We start from the raw sequence: 26,821 nt of genomic DNA, 5'->3' as shown, positions 1-26,821 counted from the left end.
TTGGATTGTATTCTCTTCTTAAAAGTCCTGTCTCTATGAGTCAGGTTTCTCTTTTTTTTTCAAGAATTATTTTAACTCTTTATGTATTTATTCATGACTGCACTGGGTCTTTGTTGCCCTTGGGCTTCCTCTGGCTGAGGCGTGCTGGCTTCTCATGGTGCTGGTTTCCTTCGTTGTGGAGCGAGCTCTAGGCTCGTGGGCTTCAGTCGTTGCAGCACATGAGCTCAGCAGTTGATCCCTCTATCCCTAGAGGGAAGTTTGCTCAGTTTAAAAAAAAAAATCATAATGGGTGTTGAATTTTATACGGTGCATTTTCTCCATCTCTTAAGAAGGTTATATACTTTTTCTCCATTAGTATCTGTTTATATAGAAAATTGCTCTGGTAGATGTCCTTATGTTAAACTGTCTTTTCATTCCTGGGAAGAGTTTTCTTTGGTTATGATGTATTTGTTCTCTATTATATTGGTGTTTCTACAACAAGAGCATTATCTGTACCATGAAGCTTTAATAGAATATAGCATAAAAACCATCTGAGTCTGTAGGTAATTGTGTATGTTTGTGTGTAGGGGATATTTCACAACTCTTGTTTTTTCATTCACATTTGATACTCAGTGGTCATTTGTACTTCTAAAAGTGAATCTTAAAAGTTCCTTGGTTCTTCCTCCTCTGCCCTCTAAATGTTAATATTGTTTAGAGTTCTTTTGTTCATTACTCATTCATACATATTTATTAGATATTATTAGAGATGTTTATTTATGCCAGGCGCAGTGCTAGGAGCTAAGTGAATAAAAATAAATATGATCCTTGACTTCGGCTTCCCAGGTGGCTCAGTGGTAAAGAATCCACCTGCCAGTGTGGGAGCCACAGATGTGGGTTCCATCCTTGGGTTGGGAAGATCCCCTCAAGGAGGAAATGGCAACCCACTGCAGTCTTCTTGCCTGGGAAATCTCATGGAAGAGGAGCCTGGGGGGCTACAGTCCATGGGGTCCAAAGAGTTGGACACAAGTGAGTGAGCACAATCCTTGACTTAACAGAACTTCCCTCCCTACTGCAGTTTTTCCCTTCTGTCTGGCTTCCCCACTGCTGGAAGAGTCAGTTTTAGCTGGGAGAGGAGAACTAAACTTATTTCATCCCTTCTCTTAAAGGTCTCTGTTGAATCCTTCATGGGTATAGAATTACGGACCTTTCCTGTGTGGCTCAGCCTCCCTGTCAGCTCATCTTCTGCCAATCTCTGTCATATACACTGGGCACACGGCTACACTGTATCCCCCAGTAACCCCCATTCCATCATGACTCAGCCTTTACACATTAAAAAAAAAAAAAAAGCCTTGCTTTTCTTTTTAAAAAAATACTGTATTTTAAAAAAATGTTTATTTTTATTTACCTGGCTGCACCAGGTCTTAGTTGAGACATGTGGGATCTTTGGTTTTTGCTGCAGCATTTGGGATTTTTAGTTGCAGCATGCATATTCTTAGCTGTGGCATGTGGGCTCTAGTCCCCTGACCAGGGATTGAACCTGGGCCCCCTGCACTGGGAGTGCAGTCTTAGCCTCTGAACCACCAGGGAAGTCCACTTTTACACACATTTTGTTTTCTCTAATGAGAATTCTTATCTCTTCCTGGCAAAATTTTACTCATCCTTCAAGGCACTCTTTTAAAAAGATTTATTTTTAATTTTCCTGAGAGTTTGAATCCCACAGTACTCTGTTCATACATCTTAGAACTTAAACTATGTGATGCTGACCTATTCATGTCTCCGTGTTTAAATGATTGTAACCTGCTCAGAATGGGTCTTTTTCTCTCTGAGTTATGTCTGAACAGCTACTGTACTGCTTAGCACAAAGTGTGTGTGTGTGTGTGTGTGTGTGTGTGTGTGTGTGTGTGTGTGCTTAGTCGCTCAGTCATGTCTGACTCTTGCGACTTAGATACTGTAGCCTACCAGGCTCCACTGTCCATGGGATTCTCCAGGCAAGAATACTGGAGTGGGTTGCCATTTCCTTCTCCAGGGGATCTTCCAGACCCAGGAATCCCAACCCAGGTCTCCTGCATTGCAGTCAGACTCTTTACTGACTGAGCTATGAGGGAAGCCCCTAGCACAAAGTAGTTCCTCAGCAAATACTTGTAAATGCTTGAGTGACCACATGAGTGGATGCCTGAAAGAGCTCTGCTGTGCTGTTGCCTTGAAGAGAGATGCTCCTGCTACTAGTCATGGAAGGTTGCCAGGGAGGAAACAAGTCTCTGAACCAACACAGTGTATACTTTCTTCTTGCCTCTCCCCAAAATGTGTGTGTGTGTTGGGGGGTGGGGGGGCAGAGTGAGGTGGTTGTAGGGACATAAACTTAAAAAAGTATATATATTTAGTAGTATTTTTCTGTTGATTTTAACTTTTAAATTATTAAATACACGAGAACAGCTGGATTTTGATTGACCTTTTCCCTTTTTTTGCAGATTTTCTTTATTACCTTATTTCATAACATGATAAAATCAGAAGTTGTTCTTAGAACTTTTTCCTTTCAAGAAGCAGTAAAACCCTGTTTAAGGAAACACTGGCTCTTTTAAAATCACATTTTAAGAAAAGGCAAAATTTTCCTGATAAAATGAAAGTATTTGAGAGTAACCAGTAAATACTAATTTCAAAGAGACTAGGTTTATTTCCCTGTTTGACACAATAACAGAGGGCTAAAGGGAAGATGGTAGTTTTTAGTTTGAAAATTCAACAGGCTTCACCTTGTTGCATTAAAGCAATCTAGTGTATTTTAGTTCAGATTCTGTTTCCCGGCAGATTTATATGGACTAAAGGGATTAACAGACAATTCACAATGAAGGAAAGGTGGGAAAACAGGCAAAAGAGGAAGGTAAATTTACTAATGCGTTTGTCACTGAAATTAATGGGAAAATGGCATATTTGCCAAAATACAGAGGTAACCTCACAATTGGTGAAAGGCAGACACTGAGTCTTATATTGAATCACTTTTCTTATTTAGGTATTCAATGCCTTTTTTTTTTTTTTTTTTTTGCTTCAGTGCACGTGTTTGCCCTGCACAAAGTTGTTCCTGTATTATGATGAGAAATACTCTCAAGTCAGTTTGATGCTGTTGAAAAGGATTTGTGCTCAGGATGGCAGTGTTAATCTCCAGAGCTGCCAGTGTAGGGACAAAAGCATTTAGAGTTGGGAGCAAGGGTATAAATACCTCTGGATCTGGCTTTTTCTATGTTGTCACAGAGCCCTGAATGAGGATAAGTTGCTCCTTTCAAGACTTTTGTCTTGCAGTTGAACACGTATTGGAAATTTCCAATTTAAATTTATGCTTTTGGATAAAAAGGATTAGAGAGATTGAATTGCTGCAGGCTAACGAGAAGCAACAGTGGTTACTTGATTTTGAGGGGCTCTATCTCTGTTGAAAGAAGTTTTAGTGTGAAATGACTGGAGTAAGAAAAAAAAGAATGAACATCCATTCAGAGACTACCTATCAAGGACCAGGTACTGTGGTGAATGCTTCCTATCCATTGTCTTATTCAAGCCTTATCCTTTCATGAGGAAATAGAGACTCAGAGAGAAGTATATAATTACAGTAAGCTTTTTTAAAAAATTTGGCTATACCAGGTCTTAATTGCAATATGTGGCATCTAGCTCCCCAACCAAAGATTGAACCTAAGGCCTCTTGCACTGGGAACACGAAATCCCAGCCACTGGACCACCAGGGAATTCCCCTACAATAAGCTTTGACTATGCTGAAACAAATTTGCCTATGCTGAACAAGTTGATTGAGGAAGGTTATAAGTGGTAAGGTTAGTTTTTCTGCACATCAGTTCAGACCTTTTCCCAGAGGAAGACCAAGGCTGTTTGAACTGTGACCACTCCTTAGTCGCCAGATGTTAACAACTTGTGGTTACTTATAAGCCTAGATAGATTCAAACCATTGACCTTGAGCTGAAGTATTTTGTAAGCTGTGATTGACCTTTTGGTTAGTTCATTCTTTCACCAGGAAATATACTGAGTATTAATTTCTGGAATTTCAGTGATCCCTTCTGAAGAGTGTACTGCTCATTAAAATATCTGGGTCTTGTTTTTCTGGTAACAAACAGAACCACAAATTAGTCTATCCTTAGTGGTTGTGCCAAATCCTTGTTTAAACAGAGGAAGAGATCTGATAACTATCTGGAGAGATGCTGTTAAAGATCTGATTAACTGTTTGGAGAGAGGCTGTTGTTGAAAGGTCATCCTTTCTAGCTTCTGTAAGAGGTTCATCTCTTTCTCCAGAGGAGTGGGGATACAGGAGAGTGAATCCGAGGCTGAACATAACAGGTGGTGTATGTGTGTATTTGTATCTGTGAATACCACATCTCTGTTTATCGGACACTGGACTCTCTTCATGCAAAGCCTAGTCAGGCCAAATCTGGAGGAATTGTTCCCGTGCTTAAAGCCAAGAATAACATCCTGACCAGCAGGGAACAGAGGTCAGCTCAAGGCGGCAGCTCTTGGGAGCTACACGACATCAAGAACCTGAAGGAACTTAGTCTAATAAGAAGGAAGCCAATATGTACCTTGAAGGAGGTGTGTGAAACCTTATGTCTCTTGTTGTTGTTGTTGTTGTTCAGTTACTAGGTCATGTCCAACTCTTGGCGACTCTTCGCGTGAACTGCAGCATGCCAGGCTTCTCTGTCCATCTCTGTCTCCCGGAGTTTGCTCAAACTCATGTCCATTGAGTTGGTGATGCCATACAACCATCTCATCCTCTGTCGTCCCCTTTCCTCTTGGGCTTAGTCTTTCTCACCATCAGGGTCTTTTCCAATGAGTCAGTTCATTGGGATATAAGAAATAAAAAACAATCATACTAACAGGTGATTCATATTACCTCCTGGTCATCTAACTATATTTTCCCCTCCTACCTGGATATTGATTTATCTGTTTATTGTTTTTATTAGAAAAGGAGGAAAAATATATTCTGTTATTCTGGTGTTTTATTCTACAGGCAGCTTTGGAGACGTCCAAAAGTGCTGGCTTTAAAAGATGATATGTTAAACAAATAGCCTTTACAAAATCTCCTGGAACCTTCCAGTTTTCCTGAAGTTTTGTCTCTGGGATCTTTATGCTCCAGTTTCTCTTCCGTCTTTCCTCATTCTGATGCTGACCACTCATCCCACAGAGGCAACTCCAATTGTTTTCTGGTGGAGCATTCTAAGTTTGTCCTATTGTCTTCTCTGAGACTCATTTCTCTGGTCTGACTTCAAGTGGTTCTGAGCCAAAGTGATTGTAAAAGCTTTTCTTCATAGCCTTTATTTCTTGGCTCTTTCTATTTATGCACTTTGTCTGATTAGTTTTGCTGGTTTCCTCCTTTTCTAGCTGATGTGAGGTATATTGCCTCAGCTGCAGGGTTCTAAAGCTCAGATGCAGCCCCAGGCCTCTTAGATTTTGCTCCACTTTGTAAAGTGCCTTTTTCCTTTCCTAGAAATGGGGGCTGTGGTATGAGCTATTGCTGACTCTTCCGGGACTCTAGTTTGCTATTTGTTTAAACACGTATGTAGCAATTTGGATTGTATTTGCAAGGTAGAACTTGTTGCCAAGACTCTGAACAGGTCATTGCTGTTACCCTTTCTCCCCTATTTTTGAACTGAAAAATTAGAGACCATGGTCACATAGTAGGTTGGTCTTATACCTCTTGAAACAAACCTCATTTTTGCATTCCTTATATGTAGCACAACAGTTGGCCTTTAGGTGTTAACAAATAGTTAAATGCATAATAGTTTAATTAATACATCTTAACTGTGGGGTTGATTGATCAATTAAATCTCAGAATTCTCATCAAGTTGATCACATTTTGGATCCATATGTGAGAGAAGTTTCTGGTTGGAAGGGACCAAACAGCAATGTAGGAAGTGTTTGGCAATTTAAAATATGCAAGCCAAAAAATCCTGATGTAAATCCTGTTCTAAAATGAAGAAAAGAAGGGTGGTTTGGCTAGAGCAGAGACTGGTTAAAACATAAGGAGAAGCAGGGTGAGGCAGGATAAAAGAACGTGGATTAAAAAACAGCAACAATTATGGAGGTAGGCATCCTGTCGGTTTGGGATTAAACCATGAGAATGAAACTTTCCCACCCTTCCCCCAGTAGCAGGCTCTCCACCTTCACTTCCCTCCCTCCAACCGCTATCCAGAGGAGCTGCTAATGACCCTGTGGCCAGGGTCCAGCTTTGAGGGCTGCTGTATGAAGCATAGAGAGGTCCTGTGAGGTCAGTCAGTGCAAAGAGCAGTTGGCCTTTAGATTCATTAAATTCTTCGTAATCGTTTTGCTGCTCTCAACAGTATTGCTAATTCCAAAGCCAAAACCATTTTCTAATTGTTTTACTGTGTGTGACCAGCTTATGGGACCAAAACAGCAGCTGAGACTGCTTTACTGCCCTGTGCATTATGCAGTAACCCTTCAGAGGGGCCCTTTACTTCTTTTTTAGCCTTAAAAACAAACAAAAAAAAACTCTGCTTATTTTTTTGCTCTGGGGCCAGTAATTTGCATCTTATTTGGGAACTTTGCTCTCCCCCCTCATTATTTCTTCATATATCCTTGTGCTAAGTAAGCCCTGCTCTCTGAACCTGGCTCTGACTTCTGGCCTCATTGAATTGTATGAATTGTAATCATTTCTGATTTCAGATCTGTTTCCAACTTTTGTTTTTCCCTGCTGCCTTGGGGTTCAAACTTGCTTGGGCTTGGAGAAAGTTTTTTTTTTTTTCTTGTTTATTTTTTTGTTTCTGTAAATATATTCTCTGATAATTATTCTTTATTTTCTTTTTCAAACAGGCCACCAAGCAGTTTCTTGAAGAGATTAACAAGTGGACAGTTCAGTACAACGTATCCCCCCTCTCTTGGAATGTGGCCGTCAAATTCCTCATGGCCCGGAAGTTTGATGTGCTTCGCGCTATTGAGTTGTTTCACTCCTACAGAGTACGTAGCTCAGAGATGGACTTGCTGTGTGGCACTGGGGCTGTTTATGTTGCTGTTGTCTCTGCCAGTCTGTACACATGGTGTTTCTCCCCACTCCCATAAAAAAAAAAAAAAGAAGAAGAAGTGGAGCAGTATCCAAGAGCCCTACCTTGAAGTCAGAAAATCCTTCTGAAGATATTTAGACTCTCCCTAAACAAATTAAAAAAAAAAAAAAAAGGAGAGGGGGATAAGAGGCACTGGGATTAGTTTATGAGTTTAAGACTAAAGCTCACTTACACCCATTTTATGGATCATCTTGTTCAATATTCATTTATTCAACAGTTATTTATTATATACCTACTATGTTCTAGATGCAGAGATTACTGTTTAGAAAGAGAGAGTAAGCAAATAATTACAGAAAAGCTATGATAGAACAAAACTGTGTTCCGTGGAAAGAAAATTTAGTTAGGAGACTCAAGGAAGCTTTCCTGAAGGAAATGACTTCTAAAGTAAGAAGAGTGAGTAGGAATCGGACAGTGGGGGAGTATGGCAGAGAGAACAGCAAGTTCAGATGCCTAGTGGCAAGAGGGAAATTGAGCTGAGCGGAAATGCTCAGTAGGGGTGGGAGTATGGCAGGAGATTGAGCAACAGAGGTAAACAAGGCCAGATCAGAGAGTATCTGCTTTTTCTTAAGGGCAGAGAAATTCATTGACAGTATAAACAGTAAAATGTGTTGATCAAACATGCTTTCTGGAAAGATTTTTTTCACTGTGCTTTAGAGGATGGATCAGAAAGGCTATAGCGGAGACAGATCCATTAGAAGGCTGCTGTACTTATTAGGAATCATGTCATTAAGCATAGTGTTAGTGGGAATAGAGAAAAAGTGGGTAGATTCTAGAAGTGAAATTGATAGAATAAGTTACTTAAATTGGTGTGTGAGGAAAGGGGAGTGGTGGATTCCAGGTCTCTGAGTTGGGCAACAGGGTGGTAAATGGTGGCGGCATTTACTAATTAAGAGACACTGAAGGGGTATGGGTATGTGAACAGAGTAGGCCGTGAGTTCAGTTTGGCCATGTTAAGGTTGAAGTGCCAGTGGGATAGCCAAATAGACATGTCCTCCAAGCAGTTGGGATATGAGTCTAGGGTTTGGGAAAGAAGGCTGGACTGGAAGTAGAGACTTCAGAGTGACCACAGTAGAATATTGCAGCTAAATATTGGAGCCATGAGAATGGGGGTGGGCATCTGGGGAGAGAGTGAGGAGTAGGGATATGTGTAGAGCAGAACCTCATTTCATACTTTTTGCTTTTTTCTCACTAGTGTTTGTTAAAGTTAAATTTTCATGGTTTAGGGAAGGCACGCACTCTCCTGTGATTCCAGCATGCATACTATCTTCACTTGCTGCCTTGCCTCTGCAGGCATTTGAATTTGATTTGGGGATGAATTGGGGAAGAATGTGAACAAAGACCTAGTTTGTTGTATTCACCACAGTGTTCTTAACACTTAGTTCAGGGCCCGGCACATAATAGTTGCTCTACAAATATTGGCAGAATGAATGAATGAGTCAGTGAGTGAAATGAGTGAACAAATGAATGATAAAAAGCCCACAAAAGACTCTTAGAAGGAGTAGCTGAAGAAATAGAAAAACCAAGAGAGTATTTTTTTTTTTTTTAATAAAAAATAGAGAATCTCTTAGGAAAAAGAGAATGTGAGTGGTCAACCTTATTAAAAGGAGGACTAAAGATGCGCACTGGATTCAGTGACTGGAAGGTCCTGGTCACTGGGGCAGGAGCTCTGGGTGGTATGGTTAGACTGGGAGGAAATGAGAATGTGATGGAATGAGTGTTGAGGGAGCTGAGGGTGAGCTTAAAGAATGTGGCTGTGAAGATGAATTAAAATGAAATCATGGTAGCTATTGTTGCAGAGGATACTAAGTGGGGGGATGGGTCCTGTTTAAGACAGAAGAAGCCTAAGCCTGGATGAGGTGTTAGGATATATGCTTCCAGGCAGTTTAGGTGCATATTTTAGTATCAGTGCTGCTGCATGTTTAAGAAGTTTAGCTTTGTACTCTAATGATTGATATATATTGATTGGTCTTCAGGGTTAAGCTTATCACTCATTCAAAGGAAAGATCCTAAGCTCTGAGGGGCTGATAAGGTAGCATTAGACAAGAATTCTGCTAACAGTTGGCCTAGAGGAAGGTTACAAAGGAATTCATGTTTCAATAAGCTGATTTCTAAAATCCCTTATCTGTGAGATTTGGTGGTTACATAAAGCTGTCATACAGTATTTTTATATTAATTTATCTTGCTTGTTTTATTTTTAGGAAACACGAAGGAAGGAGGGCATTGTGAAGCTGAAACCTCATGAGGAACCTCTCCGTTCTGAGATCCTTAGTGGAAAATTCACCATCTTAGTGAGTATTTATGAAACCCTCTTGTAACATCTCTTTATTTCCTTTTGTAGCTATTATTCTCTTTGGACTTTGTTCCTAGATGTCTTATCCTGAATCTAGAGTCTTAATAGTGGGGAATAGATGTAAAACAGCTGTGAAGTTTGGCATAAAATTATTCTAGTAATAATTGAAAAAATTGAAACTCAGTTGTTTAGTAGTTTTAGAAAAGTTTCCTCACTGGTCCATTAAGGTCAGTCAGGACCTTTGGGAGTTGTATACAGCGTGTCAGAGCCCTGTCCTTCCTTATTTAACGTAAGTTCTCTCCACTTAGAGACCACAGCCTTTCAGGTAAGTGTCCAGTGGTACTTTTAAGGCAGAGCGTGGAAACCATGGTCGTATTCTATGGTTTTCTCCTGTTGCTTTTTCTTCACTATCCTGCCTGGGAAATTAGCTAGGCAGCCAATATAGACCATTGTTTAATTTAATTTCTCTGTACTTGAAGAGTTAAGAGAACATAGTTTTTTCCTTCCATAGGAATATGATCCTGGGAGTGCTGAGAGTCAGACATGGGATGATTAAAAAGTTTTTTTCCTTTTCTGGAGCAATTGATGCAAGTCAGAGAAGTATTTTCAGCATCTGTGCTCTTTATGGCAAACCTTTGTCCAGCCTATAAGAAGCCTTAGTGATTTCTGTGATTTTTCTATTTGATATCTAAATATTTCTTGTTTTGTTTGCTCTAGAATGTTCGGGACCCAACAGGAGCCTCTATCGCCCTCTTCACTGCCAGATTACATCATCCCCACAAGTCAGTCCAGCATGTGGTACTTCAGGCTCTGTTTTACTTGCTGGACAGAGCTGTGGATAGGTGAGCTTGGACATTATCTTTTGGGTGTTCTACATCCAGATGGGAAAGTGACAGTGTTTGATTTGATTAAACTCAGCAGTACATTCACCGTGCTCCTAGGATGTGCCTTAGGCAGTGCTATGAATAGAAAACACTCCATGTCCTTAAGGGCTTGGCGTGTTTCCAGGTACTATCAAGATGATGAGTATTCTGCATCCTTACCTGCTTGGCTCTATTTCAGGGTAACAGAAGCTAAGAAAGCTAATTAACTAGCCATTCTTAGTGTACTGAGAATTACTTATTGAAAGAGTGTGAAGGTAAGATGACCTGTGCTGGTTCTTTCTGACCATTCTCCCCTGGTGTTGATTTTCAAAACCGTCTGGAGCCTCAGTTTCTTTATCTGTAAAAGTGGAATAATGCTGAGGATTTTAAGAATCAGCATTCAGGAGAGAGGAGTCCAAGAGCATAAGTTAAGCAGAATCATCTTTATAAATAGTGTGCTGTGTGTTCAGTCGCTCAGTCGTGTCTGATTCTTTGCAATCCCGTGGACTGTGGCCCACCAGGCTCCTCTATAAGCCAAAAGAACCAGCTTGGGTCATGTCTCCATTCCTGCTCTTAGGTAAATAGTATTTTTACTGTTCTATGGACAAAGAAACTTAGGCCCCAGGAAGTTTTGTGGCTTTTTTACAGTCATCACATATTGACTGAACTAAGTCTAAGACCCTGGTTTCTTCACTCTTGGTCAGAACTATCTGTACTCCTACTATGTCATCTTTCTCTCTTACATCCTTTTTTCCCTCGTGCCCACCATTTACAGTGTGGCTCCTTATTGCTCCCAGCGTCATTCACTGGTCCTCTGGCTTAGAAGTCATATATCGAGGGCTGAGACTGGAGATAGTGAGAGGCATCTAAGCACCTTAGTCATACTTCTGTACTTAGAGGATGGGGATAGCCGAAGGATTTTCTGAGGTGGGGCTCTGTGTCTAGTTCACTTTGCTCCTGCCTTGTTATTATTACTTTCATGTACTTAGCTTCTGCTGGTGGTGTTCAGGGGGAGATATATCCAAACCACACCCACAGCATTATTCTAAAAACGAGAAGTTACTAAGGAGAAAGGATTTCTCAGTTCTTCTTTCTTATGATTGTTCTTCAGACATAATTTCTGAACTATAACTCCCTTTGAAATGTTTCTTTACCTCAGGGGGTTGAGTGGAAGGCTCTTTTACCGGAAATTTAGCATTGGCTTCCTCTTTGAGCAGCTTAGAGTCAGAGCTTTCATACAGGCATGACAGTGACCAAAGCTTGCTTTTTCCAGTGAGAGTATTGAATCCCATAGGAATACCACAAAGGTAAACGTAATTAAAACTTTGTTCTCATGATCTCCATCACTTTCTTAAAAATCCTCAGTGACTCCTCGTTTTTCAGAGGGTGCATGTAGGCTAAATAAATGTGAGCCCTTTTCTTCCCCTAAATGAAATATTCTACCAGTGAGTAGAAACTTTTGTTTTCCTTTGTTACCTTGGAAGAGGAGGAAACCCTCTTCACTAAATCTTGCCCTTCTGTGAAGGCCCATTTCTGTGCCTGGCTCCCTCACCCCTCCAACTAGTCATAAAATTCTTTCTACTCTGACTTTAATAGCAGTTATTACTAATACCAATCATTTTGTATTTAATTATACATAGCTTTATGATGTCATTTATCTTATGCTTTTTTTTTTTAACCTACCACTGGGTGGTAAGCTCTAGGAGGGCAGGGAACCTTCTTATCAGCATCATATGATGGAAAATTCCTAAATCCCCATGGTGGAGAGCAAATCATATCAACTTTCACATGCCTATCATTCATCTTCTTTCACAGTGATCTGAAACCAGTCTTGTTTTGTTGATAGCTCCTCACCCACCCTTTTGGAGAAGGCAATGGCAACCCACTCCAGTACTCTTGCCTGGAAAATCCCATGGATGGAGGAGCCCGGTAGGCTGCAGTCCATGGGGTCGATAAGAGTTGGACATGACTGAGCGACTTCACTTTCACTTCTCACTTTCATGCATTGGAGAAGGAAATGGCAACCCACTCCAGTGTTCTTGCCTGGAGAATCCCCGGGGACGGGGAAGCCTGGTGGACTGCCGTCTATGGAGTCGCACAGAGTCGGACACGACTGAAGCGACTTAGCAGCAGCAGCACCCACCCTTTTACTTTTGATTATTTTGAAGCAAATGTCAGGGGCAGCAGTAGTCTTCTTGGTGTTCCCAGTTATATCCTAGTTCAGGAATCAGTCTCAATAGGGTAGGGAAGCAGTTATTCTTAGTAGGGAATTAGCGTTGTTGTTGAATAATGAACCTTATATTCTGTACCCAGGGAAGTAAAAATGCTATTGCATTTGTATTTCATATGACTTCAAAGGATGAGCAGTTTCAGGTCTAGGAATATAGAATCTGCATCATTATGCACTATAACTTCTTTTATTAAATTCTGTTTTCTCTGGTGCTGATTTCTCTTTGTTTCAATCCCCTGCCACGGGCTGGAGCTATGAGGGGGAAACCTGTAATTCTTCTGGTTTGGCCCTTATTGAGCCTGTGGAGAGAATCGAAATCTCTAGATGTGGGTGGTCTTCTCAATGCTGGGCCACTCATTTAACACAGCATCTTTGATCTTGGTAAATTAGTCTCTCTGGGGTCGTGAAAAAAGGAGACAAGATATAGCTCTCACTTTAACATGTGAGGGGCCATTTGAAATTAAGTCCGTATAGAAACTTGGTTCTACTTCAGAGATTTTTGAAGTGCTACTTCATGGATAGGTGCTTCTGTCTCGTATTATGTTGAAAGGATGAAGTTATGGAGGTTTCCAGGAGGTAATGCCAGAAACAAAAAATAAGGATACAAAGTAACATTGAGATTCCTGATTTCAGGAATTTGTTTTGTATCAAAAAGTTTTCTTGAATGTCAATACATGTGAAAACTATTGCTCTCATCTGTGAATAGTCCAATCAAATAGTTTATTTCTAACAGTCATGTAGGTGTGCAGATCAGAAGCAGGTGAAGATCGGGCTTGGTGGAAGAGTGCAACTTTAGGAATTAAGAAGATTGGACCAAGTGATATTTTTTGTCCCTAACTTCAATCTGGGAATAGGCCCACCAGCTCTTTATCTACTTTTTAAGATGCCTCCCAAAGACCATTAGTAGGTTTTTCTCTTCCTTCATTAAAGTCATCAGAGATAAATACATCATCATTGAGTTTAGAATTTTGTTTTACAGTTTTTCATAGACCCACAGTGTTTTCTTAGTGATGGGCTTCGAGCCCACTGAATTACAATTCTGTGACCATTCATTATATTTGCAAGGACTGTGCTGTGGACTGTGGAGGGTAATGAGGTGAACAAAACATGTTTTTGCCCTCTAGGAGAGAATGAGATTGCTATACAAAATTGGAGTATATTAAGAGACACTAGAAAAATCCACAGAAAGATTTGTGGGGCTTCGAGGGATGTGAATGATGGTAGTACATTTGGTGACAATTATCAGGGAGACTTTCATGGAAGAGAAAAGTTTTTGAGTTAAACATAGTATGGTACAGAATTTGGATAGTCAGATTCAGAAATAAAGGAGAAAACAGTTCAAATTTTGATAACCTAGATGCTCTGGAACATTCTCAGACTATGAGTTTGGTACTTGATGAATCTGGATAAATATGCATCAATAAGTATAATTCAATTTCCAACATGTGGGCTTCTTCCTCCGTAGTATCAAGCAGTTCTCCCCCACCAACTGGGCATTTGGCAGTTCAACTCGACTCTGACACTATGTAACTGGAGATAGCCTCAGATTACACAAGTTAAGGGTTCAGTCCGAAAAGACTGTCCCTTCAGACGCCAGTGGCAAGTCCAGGTTGTCATCTCTGCTTCTGATCATAGATCAAAGGGTCCAATGCCCCCTCCTTGGGTTTGATTAATTTGCTGGAGCAGTTTATAGAACTCAAACATTGTACTTAATATGTTACCAGTTTATTATAAGAGGGTATAATTTAGGAAGAGCCAAATGGAAGAGATGGCACCCCACTCCAGTACTCTTGCCTGGAAAATCCCATGGACAGAGGAGCCTGGTAGGCTGCAGTCCATGGGGTCACTAAGAGTCTGCACGACCGAGCAACTTCACTTTCACGCATTGGAGAAGGAAATGGCAACCCACTCCAGTGTTCTTGCCTGGAGAATCCGGGGGACGGGGGAGCCTGGTGGGCTGCTGTCTGTGGGGTCGCACAGAGTCGGACACGACTGAAACAACTTAGCAGCAGCAAATGGAAGAGATGCATAGAGGGAAGGTTTGGGGAAAGGGGCATGGAGCTTCCATGCCCTCTCTGAGAGGAAGTCGCTCAGTCATGTCTGAGTCTTTGCAACCCCATGGACTATAGCCTACCAGGCTCCTCCGTCCATGGAATTCTCCAGGCAAGAGTACTGGAGTGGGTTGCCATTTCCTTCTCCAGGGGATCTTGCCAACCCAGGGATCGAATCCGGGTCTCCTGCATAGAGATGCAGGAGAGATGCATGGAGGTAAAGGTATGGGGAAAGGGGCATGGAGCTTCCATGCCCTCTCTGAAAGGGCTACATGTGTTCATCTGCGTGTGTTCATGTGTTCATCAACCGGGAAATTCTCCAAAATCATATCCTTTTGGCATTTTCTGGAGGCTTCATTCATTACAAGGCATGATTGATTAAATCATTGGCCATTGGTGACTGAGCTCAGTCCCAGTGCCAGTCCTCTTCCTGGGTGTGGGAGGGTGGGACTAGAAGTTCCAACCCTTTCTAATCACGTGGTTGGTTCCTCTGGCAAACAGCCCGCATCCTTAGATGTCCTAAGAGCATTCCAAGGGTCACCTCGTTCATATAGCAGTGGATACCTTCCTTGCTTTCCTAGGAAATTCCAAGTTTTAGGAATTGTGCCAGGAAACAGGGTCAAAGTACAAATATGTATTTCTTATTATAAATTCTTTGTAAGGCCGGTGTTCAGGGAAGGCTGTTATTTCAGTCCCACACACACTGTCTGTGTTCTTTGTTTTTGAGCCAGGTTTTCAATCTGCCTCATCCATCTTATTACTTATAAATATTTTTGTTCAATGATTGGTTTACAGCTTTGAAACTCAGAGGAATGGACTGGTGTTTATCTATGACATGTGCGGTTCTAATTACACCAACTTTGAGCTGGATCTTGGCAAGAAAGTCCTAAACTTGCTAAAGGTAAGGAAGGGCTGTGGGAGGACCCTTTCAACCCTCCTTCAGTGGCTACTTTTTTCTATTCTTTGTGAGGTTTAGGAATGATGTAAGCTTCAGAATTATGTTCAATGTAAAGGTCACCTGTAAATGATGACCAATACCTGCTTCCTCAGAATAAAAAACAGTCTTAAAAGTAAAGTGGGAGGAATTAAAATGCACAGGAACAATGAGTTGTAAAGGTGGGATGTCTCTTTCTTGGAGTTTTATAGAATAAAAATTAATGAAGGTTAGGGATGGTCATTGTCTGTGAAAAATGTAACCTAGCCAGTGATTTTCAGACTTTTTGTCTTAGTCTAGTCGGAACCATGTTTTCCATTGCAATTTAGTTCACAAAGGTATATGTACACTAAGTCTACACATACATATAAAGTTATATACAGAGATAGTTTCTTATTCTCTTATCTCAAACTCTTAGGTCCAGAGTGTTATGTAATATTTTGAACTTTAAAAGATAATGTGGTATGTATGTCTCTCTAGTATCAAGTATTTCTGCAATGAAATGTATTATTCATAATGAGTGGAGAAGAACAAAGGTCATAAATAACCTGTGAAATTTCAGGTCAGAGTTTGCTGTCGCATGGATTTTTGCACCAAACTAACAATAGAAACCAGTGGTTTCAGAGATGTTTAGATTTCAGAATCCAAGGATATAGGTGTATAGATCTTTGTGTACATATTTATAAAACAAAAATGCTTCATAAAACAAACTTTACCTTTGCTCTGTATAGTCATTTTGATTATTCTATTCTATATCATATTTCTAAAGTGTTAGTCGTGACTTACTAAATTGATTTCAGGACCCGCTGCATGACAACCTGCAGTGGGAAAAACATTCACCCAGGAGTCTGTGTAGTCTTTGTTCTAGTACCTCACTTGGGAGTATTGTGGAACTGGATGTTTAGAAGTGTTCATTTACTACTACAGCTTTACAGCAGAAATTATAGAAAGAGAATATTATAATGCATGTTGTTCACTGGGACTTACATTTTTACACTCATCACTGTGTTGCTAAAATTGCTAGTGTGGTTTGTAGCTGATATTCATTCCTTTTTAATTGATGGTTGAAGGATTCATGCCTTTTAATTCCTCATCCATTGGTGAATATACCATTTTGTTTATCCACTTCTATTGATGGCTCCTTGGGTGGTTTTATGATTTTTGCTATTAATATTAGAAACAGTGCTGCCGCGAACATTCTTATACATGTCTTCTGGTGAGTGTGTGGGAGAATATCTCTAAGGCAGAATGTGTATCTGTGCTTTGTGTGCAAAGAGAGCAGGTCTGTTTGGACCATTTTTCCCATTCCCAGTCTTCTCAGAACTAATTTCACCCTCTGGGGGTGATACCACCCCCACTGAAAATGCTCTAGAGTATACATCTAGGAGTAGAGTTACTGGGTCATAAGGCCTGGGAAGATTCAGTTTTATAAGATAGTGTTTAATTGTTTTCCAAAATGGTTGTGCCTACCTGCTATGTGTAAATTTTCCACATCCTTTCCAATACATGATAGTGTTGTACTTCTTAATTTTTCCCAATCAACAGGTATAAAATGGTATCTTGTGGTATAACTCAAAATCTCTTTTATTAGTGAGATTAAGTATCTCTTCATATATTTATTGGCCATTTATGTTTTCTTCTGCACAGTGCCTATTTATGACTTTTACCCATTTTCCTATCATCCATTTATGTAGTTGTTTATGTATTAGTACTAATCTCTTTGTGTGTATGTCAGGCTTCTCTGGTAGCTCAGAGGGTAAAGAATCTGCCTGCAATGCAGGATACCTGGGTTTAATCCCTGGGTCGGAAACATCCCCTGGACGAAGGCATGGCAACCCACTCCAGTATTCTTGCCTGGAGAATCTCATGGATAGAGGCGCCTGGTGGGCTACAGGCTATGGGGTCGCAAAGAGTCAGACACAACTGAGCAACTAACACACACACACACTTGTATATGTACATACATACACATCTATATACATACATACACATGTATGTACATATACACACATATACTCAGTTTATAGCTTGCTTTTTCACTTTTTGTAGAGTCCTTTTGACTAACAAAAGTTCTTCATTTTAATATGGTTAAATGTGTCTGTGTTTAATTTCTGCTTAATACATTTTGCATCATAAGTCCTTCCCTATTCTAAAGTCAGAAAAATAATATTAAATATTTGTTTTTTTACTGCTCTACCACTGATTGCACCATATGCATTAATTTTTTATTGTGATAAAATACACACTTATACACAATCTTATGGTTACTGTTGTTAACAATTTTGAGTGTACAGTTCAGTAGCATTAAGTACATTCACAATGTAACCCTTTACCACTATCCATTTTCAGAACTGTTCATCATCCCACACAGAAACTCAGTGCTCATTAAACAGTATATCCCCACTCTGCCCCACAGTCCCCGGTGACCTCTCTTCTACTTTCTGTCTCTATGAATTTGCCTATTCTAGGTCCTCGTGTAAATGGAGTCATGCAATATTTGCCCTTTGTGTCTGTTTTATTTCACTTAGCCTGATATTTTAAAGATTCATCCGTATTGGAGCATGTATCAGAATTTCATTCCTTCTTAAGGCTGAATAATATTCTATCATATGTATATACCTTGTGTTGTTAATCCATTCATTTGTCAAATGACAGTTGGGTTGTTTCCACGCTTTGGCTATTGTGAATGATGCTGCTGTGGACACTGGTGTTACAGCATCTGTTTGAGTCCTTGCTTTCAATTCTTCGGTGTGTATGCCTACACGTGGAATTGTTAGATCATATGGTGATTCTACATTTAATTTTTTGAGGAGCTATTTTCTTTTAAAAGTTTAAAATTTTGTTTTTGTCATTTAAGACCTTAATCCATCTGGAGTTGATTTTCGAATATGGTATGAGATGTAGGAATCTGACTTTTTTTCCATATGGATAGCTATTTTTTTTTCCAGTTCTGCATACTAAATAGCCTCTCCTTTCCACAACATAGGCCTTCTACTTATCAGTTTTAATAGAGTCACAATAACTTGGTAAGTTAATATATCATAGACACTTTAACTATCTAACCACCTTTCTGTATTACTCAGATTTTCAGGTTTAATAATACTATGATGATTATTTTCACTCTTTCTCTTAAATTATTTTAAGAAGATATTTCTGAGAGTTGGATTATTTGGCTAAAGATTATGAATATTCTTGTGTCTCTCTTATACATCACTAGGTTACCCTTGATAAAAATGGAAAAGAAATATACATTGTCACCAACAAATAAGAGTATCTGTTTCCTTTAACTGTCCCACTACTGAATTCTATAATTTTTCTCCTTTTTTGAATATAGAATTTTAAAATAATAGTATCCTTTTTTTGTTGTTTGAACTCCTTAAAAACATGATATGTTTTTCTTCAGATGTTTTTTTGCTGTTTGTATGTCCTCCTTTATTTGCTGCAAAATAATAAAAATACTGTAGATGTTTTGTTATATAAATTCAAACAATGAAATAGAAGTTTGGTTGCCTTAAAATCCATATATCTATATGTTCTCTTTAGTGACTTGTTGCTCCATCATTGGGAATAGATAAAATTTTAAATGCAGTCCCCTACCATCCTCATTCTTATGAAAGTTATAAATAGAAGTTTGTCTTTAATGCACAGTCTCACACTTTAGATTTCTATTCAGTGTGAATTAATTTCCAATAGTTACTGTGACACTAGAATAAAAGTATAAATAATCTATGACTTCGTAAGTTGCTCTGAATAGATTTTCCCCATCTTGGTAACTTTCTTAGGAGTAATCCTTGTTTTAAATTTTAAAATGTCATAACCTATTTTAGTAGCCATCATATGGACTCTTAACTATTGTTTTAGATGAACCATTTAAACCATGCAGTGTGAAATTTACCTTTACTAGACAATGTGGAATTTGTCTAGCCCAAAGAATAAATGTTTATTTTTCTGATTATGAAACACATGACTGGGACTTCCTGGTGGTCCAGTGGTTAAGAGTCTGCCGGCTAATGCAGGGCACACAGGTTCGATCCCTGGTTCAGGAGGATTGCACATGCTGTGGGGAAACTGAGCCCGTGCACCACGGCTACTGGCAGCGCTCTAGATCCCGCGCACCACAACTGGAGAGTAGCCCTACTTGCTGCAATGAGAGAAAGCCCACACGCTGCAGCAAAGAAGATGAAGTGCAGCCGACAGTAAAAATAAATGAGTGAGTTAAAAAAAAGAGAAATACATGACTAAAAGTACATGAATGTTCAGAAAATTTATTAATGCTGGCACTTATAAAGTAATATTTGTTAACACTTACTGAATGTTTTGAATATAGTTCTAACTTCATGTTTAAATTAATTAATCCTGATATCATTTAATCCTCAATTAATCCTGATATCATTCCTGTGAGTTGTGATGGCTATTACTATTATTGTACCCATTTTATAGATCTAGAAACTTAGGCCTAGAAAATACAAGAACTTGCTGAAGGTAATACAACTAATAAGTACAGCTGCTGCTGCTGCTAAGTCGCTTCAGTCGTGTCCGACTCTGTGCGACCCCATAGACAGTAGCCCACCAGGCTCCCCCATCCCTGGGATTCTCCAGGCAAGAACACTGGAGTGGGTTGCCATTTCCTTCTCCAATGCATGAAAGTGAAAAGTCAAAGTGAAGTCACTCAGTCGTGTCCGACTCCCAGCGACCCCATGGACTGCAGCCTACCAGGCTCCTCCATCCATGGGATTCTCCGGGCAGGAGTACTGGAGTGGGTTGCCATTGCCTTCTCCAGTAAGTACAGAGCTATTACTTATAATTCCACCCCTTGAAAATTATCAGTATAAAGAACTTAGGGTATGTATGTCCAAGGTCCAAGCTTTTAAAATGTGTACATGTGTATGTAGGTATACATACATATGGGATGAGGATAAGTACTTTTCTTTACAAGTATGGTATATTATATTCAGCAGTTGTAATTTGCCATTTTTTTACTTAACAATGTATCTTTGTCGTCTATATGTCAGTACATACAACTCTGAGCTCATTTTTTCCCTCACTTTTTTAAATGGCTGCACAACTTTTGTTTTTTTCTGTGCTGGGTCTTCACTGCTGCGTGGGCTTTCTCTAGTTGCAGCAAGTGGGGGCTGCTCTTTTTTGTGGTGTGTGGGCTTCTCATTGTGTGACTTCTCTTGTTGCAGAGCGCAGGCTCTAGGGCCTGGGGGGCTTCAGTATTTGTGGCACATAGGCTCACTAGTTGTGACACCTAGGCTTAACTGCTCCACAGAATGTGGGATCTTCCTGGACCAGGGATTGAACCCATGTCCCCCTTCATTGGCTGGCTTCCCAGGTGGCGCTAGTGGTAAAGAACCCGGTTGCTAATGCAGGAGACATAATGAGACATCAGTTCGATCCCTGGGTTGGAAAGATCCCCTGGACAAGGGCATGGCAACCCACTCCAGTATTCTTGCCTTGAGAATCTCATGGATAGAGGAACCTGGTGGACTACAGTCCATGGGGTCACAAAGAGTCAGACACCATTGAAGTGACTTAGCAGCACTGCCTGCATTGTCAGGCAGATTCTTAACCACTGGGAACACCAGAGAAGTCCCTTGCAAAAAGTGTTCCTGTTGTTGATATACCAAGCAGAAAAAATGAAGTTTATTCTATTTTTTTATGTTATAAAGGTTTCAGTGAACATTGTTTTACATTTATTTTTGTATATTTGGTGAATTATTTCCTCAGGATAAATTTCTGTAAGCAGATATTTATGGTCAAAAGGTAGGCACATTTAAAATTTGCTAAATATTGCCAAATAGTCCTCTAAAACCTTAGTTCAGATTTATACTCCCATCAACATCCTTGTTTGCTAGATTCTCATCATCATTTATTATTTGGATTTTAATTATATTCATGTCTTTATTTGGTGTTTTTTTATTACTGATGAACTTTAACTTATTTTCACATTTAACATCAGTGTTTCTTTAAAAAATTTTTTCTGCTTATATATTCTACCCATTTTTCTGTTGAAGTGTTTGTCTCATTAATTTGCAAGATTTGTTATTAAGAATATTAGGAATATTATTAAGTATGTGTTACCAGCATTTTTGCAGTTTATAATTTGCTCAATATGACTATGTCTCGTCATATAGTACTATGTTTTCTCAATTTTTCATTACAGTTTTAATATACTGTATTACATATTTTACATTTAATAATATGCATAGTACATAATATTATGGACAAAATAATTTGTTTTCAAATAACTGTCTTGGTGATATTTGTTAACTAATACACTTTTTTCCCTACTTACTTCGGATAACACCTTTATCTTACACTAAATTTCCATATGGTAAGTGTGTCTATTTCTATACTCCCTGTTCTATTAATCTAGGCATCCAGACCAACATACTCACTTTTTAAATTTATTGTAGCCTTATAATGAAGTTTAACAGTTTATAGGATAAGCTTCCCTATATTCTTTTATTTCTAAAAATTGTTCTATTTTTACACTTTTGTTCTTTTACATGCACTTTTGTGTGCTTTTACTTAAATTTTTACTGGTATATAACATGCATACTAAAAACAAACTTTATACCTTTTTTTAAATTATAAAAACAAACAAAAAAGGTAATTCAAGGAAAAGTCTCTAACCCCTCCTTCATACACCCCAGTGCCATTCCACAGAGGTAATCACTTTTTCAAAATTATAAATCTGTTGAGAAAATGCTTTTAAAAAATCATCATCTTTTGATTAGATGAACATTAGAGTCATTCAGTCAAGTTCTGGTAGATAAGACACTTTAGGATTTAATTTGGATATAATGAATTAGTTTAAGGAGAATTGACTTTACAGCCTCATCTTCACCTGTCCAGGAATGCTTTGTTTTATGGATTTTTTAAAGTCTTTTGTTATGTCTTTCAATAAAATTTAAAAACTACGTGTCTTACATGTTTCTTATGATGTATATTCTTAGGCTAAAAAATGTACGTGTATATATGTATAAACATAGTAAACTCCAAGGATAAATCATCTTTTTTGTAAGACCAGTATCATACAGGGAGAGAGATGGTGCTTTTGTGTACAAATACTATTATAAACCAGAGTCTTTTTACCATTATACTTTAATGGTGATTAGTATTTATAGGGTGGCTGATTTTCTCATATTTATCTTTCATATTTTAAAATGCTATTACAGTACTTTAAAATACTATTATAAAGCTGGGAATAATTTCTTCCCAGGAGAAGTACAGTATTACTCATTATCCCTGCCTATGAGCAGGACTGGAGTGTTGAGAAACTAAATGAAACAAAGAGCTGTGGCTTAAAAAGAAATAATATTTAGTTCTATGCCTTGTGCAGATCAGGGTGTCTCCTTTCTTTTAGACCTCATTTGTCCTCATGCCCAGGAGATCATATTGTTTGACTGAATGAATGAATATATAAATAGATGAAGAGATGAGTCAAAAATGATTATAAACACACAGATATAAATATAAAGGAAAGATTATGAGAAATGTTTCATGTTCATTTTATTTGTGATCTAATTGTTCCTTAAAGTTTTAATAATTAAAACGTAAGGATGTATACATTTATGCTGACAAGAAAAGTCAGAGTAGTTTTGATCTATAAAGCTTATATTGACAAGAACATAATATTACTTTTTTAGTTTGTTTATTTGTTTTACAAATAAGAGTTTCTTTGAAAATGTGGTGTTGTACTGACAATAAAAATCATAGAGAACTCACTTGATCAAGGGAATATAATCCCAGAAAAAAAAGGTAAGGAGATACTCATCTGTTTCCTTTGAGATTCCTCTTTCAGATCTGCAGAGAGACTTGAGAATCTTTAGGGTATATCTTACTTACTAATGTAACCAAAAGTTCTGAAGTCGTTCTCAGGCATTAAATGGATCCAGATCAAATAACTCAAAGCTCATGCATTTCAATGTGTGGATTCCAACATACTCACCTATAATTCTTAGGTGTCCCAGGCTGAACTTTTGCCCCCATCTATGTCTCCATAATATGATTACTTTGAACGGTAAATCAGCTTTTAATTTCTTTTTTTGCACTTTATTGAACTGTAGTTGACTTATAATGCTGTGTTAGTTTCAGGTGTACAGCAAAGTGAATCAGTTACATGTTTTATATGTAGGATTGTGTTTATGTCAATCCCAACCTCCCAATTTATCCCTCTCCCACCCTTACCCCCTAGTAACCATTAGTTTGTTTTCTATATCTGTGGCTCTACTTCGGTTTTGGGAATAAGTTCCTTTGTACCCTTTTTTTTTTAAGATTCCACATATAAGTGGTATATTTGTCTTTGTGTCTGACTCACTCAGTATGAGAGTCTCTTGGTCCACCCATGTTGCTGCAAATGGCGTTGTTTTGTTCTTTTTAATGGCTGAGTGATATTCCATTGTATACATGTACCACATCTTTATCCATTCCTCTGTTGATGGACTTTTAGGTTGCTTTCATTTCTTTCTTTTTAACTACTTTTTCTCTAGCCACTAAGTGAAATCTGAATTAGGCTGTAGACTCCCCCTGCTGGGTAAGAATGGTGAAAAGAGCAGAAAACCTAAATTTTGGATTTAAATAATCAAAGGTCCCACTAGGCACTGTTGAAGTGCCCTAATGGGTGTATTAAATCCTTGTATGTGTTCTCCACAGGGCTTCCCTGGTGGCTCAGACGGTAATCTGCCTGCAGTGCAGGAGACCCGGGTTTGATCCCTGGGTTAGGAAGATCCCCTGGAGAAGGGAATGGCAACCCACTCCAGTATTTCTGCTGAGAGAATTCTGTGGACAGAGGAGCCTGGCAGGCTGCAGTCCATGGGGTCACAGAGAGTCAGACACGACTGAGTGACTAACACACACATGTATTCTCCACAGGGAGCTTTTCCAGCTCGTTTGAAGAAAGTGCTGATTGTGGGAGCACCCATATGGTTCCGAGTGCCCTATTCCATCATCAGCCTCCTTCTGAAGGATAAAGTTCGGGAGAGGGTAAGGCAAGCTAACTTTATTATTTGGAGGTTGGATAGGTATAGTTCCATCTCTGCTGTTGAAACTTGCCAGTTAATTCTCTACCTTCAAAAGCCTTCCTGGCTTGTCTCTCTTCCTGCTTCTGTTAGTGTGTTCACTTACATTTTCTGCTTTATTCTTTACTCAGCTCTGTACAAGCTGCCTTTTTGACTGTACTACAAGTTCCTTGAAGTTTGTACCTTGACATAATTTGGGCACTTCCCCTCGATATAGAACCTTGCATGCAGCTAGTATCGAAGAAATGTGTCCCATGCGTGACTTAGAGATAGCTACCACTTCCCAAATTTAGATTTGTACAGCTTCTAATATAATTACATCAGTTGAGCTGGTATTTGATTTTGTTCAACTGGAAGTATCCCTCAGTCCCTTTGACCACCAGGGTGGTAAAGGAAAATCTCAGACTCTTTTTACTCCTGGCATTTTCTCATAAAACAGCTTGTTGCTTCCTAACTTCAAAAGTGTTGTCTAATATCATCTTAATTCTATTATCATTCCCCGAATATTCCATGACACAAAGATTATGGTTTTAGTCATTCACTCATTCATTTCTTACCCTTAAAAGAAAGGGTATAGGAAACATTGATATACTAGAATAAGATAATAATGTAAAATATTGTCAGAGGATTTTTTTTTAAAAAGAATATGAGATTATATGAATACTAACAATTCAGATCTTTGTAGCTGAGGCAACTTGGGTTGGAGGGAAAAAACTAAAGACAGTTGGTTTTGTAGAAGCTTAGGGACTTAGCGACCCCAGAGTAGGAGAGGTACTCTCCCAGGTGACTCTTTGAGAGGACTCCTTGGGTGAGTTCTTAACACTTGAATTTTATACAAGTGTATATACATGAATGTATAAGCTCAAAATATATTGAGCACCTTTACAGTTCAGGTTCTCAGCCTTAGGAATTAAAACTGGAGGGCCATAGCCATTACTCCGGTGGAGTTCATGGTTGTGAAAGGGGACAAGACATGTTCAGAGGACTGTGGCTCGACGGGAACACAGAGGAGAATATTGCCTCAGACAGTCAGGGAAGGCTTCACAAAAGAGGTGAGCCATAAGCTGGTCCTTGAAGAGGCCATAGAGAAAAAGACAGCATTCCAGGAAGCAGCAGCAGCAAGCAAGGCAAACATCCCATTCCACACAGATTTCAAAAGGAACGAACTAGGCTAATTTGCTCCAATATGGCTGTGTCCACTATGGCAGCAAAGAGAGGAATTGAGTATTATAGTTCTCTAGCATTTTTCCTGGGCTTCCCTGCCTCTGGGTGGCTAGTCTTATCTTGCTCTCATTTAGAAATCTATTTTTGAGAACATCCATACCAAGCTGTGAGTAAAGGACAAGCTAACAGGCTTAGAATTGGTTACCTTAGTATGGGGTTGACAGAAACCACCACTTTCTATGCATTCTTGGTAGTCAAAAAGGCCAGGACCCATGTGAGATGGAACTGGAAAGCCTTGTATATAGTATAAAGCCTTGGTTCTCTATACCTACCTTTATGTTTATAACAGGGCCCCTAATTCCAGGAATGAATTTGGTATACATTGTGGAAAATCAAACCTTTCCTGGGAAATTCCTAGGATTTCAATGTTAAACAGATGAAACTGCATTTACGTCTTTTCTAAGTATACCACATGTTTCAAGCCAATCTCATCTCATTCTCTGAAGTACTTTGGTTCTTTACCTTCACTGTCTGTATGCCCCTCCCTCCCCACAGACTCACGTGGTTCTCTCTTACTTTCCAGATTCAGATATTGAAGACGTCTGAGGTCACCCAGCACCTGCCCAGAGAGTGCCTCCCGGAAAACCTGGGTGGATATGTCAAAATTGACCTCGCCACTTGGAATTTCCAGTTTCTATCCCAGATGAATGGCCACCCAGATCCCTTCGATGAGATCATCCTGTTCTCCCTCCCTCCGGCCTTAGACTGGGACTCAGTGCATGTCCCAGACCCCCAAGCCATGACCATCCAGGAGTTGATGGACTATGTTAGCACCAGGCAGAAGCGGGGTATATACGAGGAGTACGAAGACATCCGTCGTGAGAACCCAGTTGGTACTTTCCACTGTTCCATGTAAGTAGGGAAGGTTTGGGCCAGCAATCACTTTCCAAGATGCTTGTGACACGTGTTAGTACACCTTCCACACCTCACATCCTTAAGAGAGGCTCTTCCTTAGGTTAAGGAGCACCACTTTCACTTAGATCATCATTTCTCTCATCCAGAAAGAGGCACCTGTTGGTGCTTGTTGCCAGCAGCATACGCTGTGAAGTTTCTGAAGGTCTTTGGTAACAATGGAGAAACTGTGTACTAAAGGATGCATTTTTTGATGTGTTCCTGATATGCAAGTGCTTTTAGGGAAAAAAAAAAGTAGAGGCCCAAAAGGT

General features: G+C 39.3%; 1 protein-coding gene across 3 annotated transcripts in view; it reads left to right on the top strand.

Annotated features, from left to right (window-relative positions):
- The window catches only part of PTPN9 (protein tyrosine phosphatase non-receptor type 9), a 70,691-nt gene that overhangs the window by 25,017 nt on the left and 18,853 nt on the right, over positions 1-26,821 (top strand). For all 3 annotated transcript variants that reach the window (XR_015149815.1, XM_086363896.1, XM_086363897.1), the window contains exons 2-7: positions 6,793-6,936; positions 9,239-9,328; positions 10,048-10,172; positions 15,270-15,375; positions 24,289-24,399; positions 26,182-26,510. Coding sequence is in view for 2 of the 3 variants with exons in the window: in XM_086363896.1 (XP_086220022.1) it covers positions 6,793-6,936; positions 9,239-9,328; positions 10,048-10,172; positions 15,270-15,375; positions 24,289-24,399; positions 26,182-26,510 (905 nt within the window). In the remaining variant the exon portion in view is untranslated. The remainder of the gene's footprint in view (positions 1-6,792; positions 6,937-9,238; positions 9,329-10,047; positions 10,173-15,269; positions 15,376-24,288; positions 24,400-26,181; positions 26,511-26,821) is intronic.

The sequence above is a fragment of the Bos grunniens genome, chromosome 21, assembly GCF_055505025.1.
Source record: "Bos grunniens cultivar Pamir isolate PY7600 chromosome 21, Bosgru_T2T1.0, whole genome shotgun sequence".
In the NCBI taxonomy this organism is placed as follows: Eukaryota; Metazoa; Chordata; class Mammalia; order Artiodactyla; family Bovidae; genus Bos; species Bos grunniens.
This window is presented reverse-complemented; position numbering and strand designations above follow the sequence as displayed.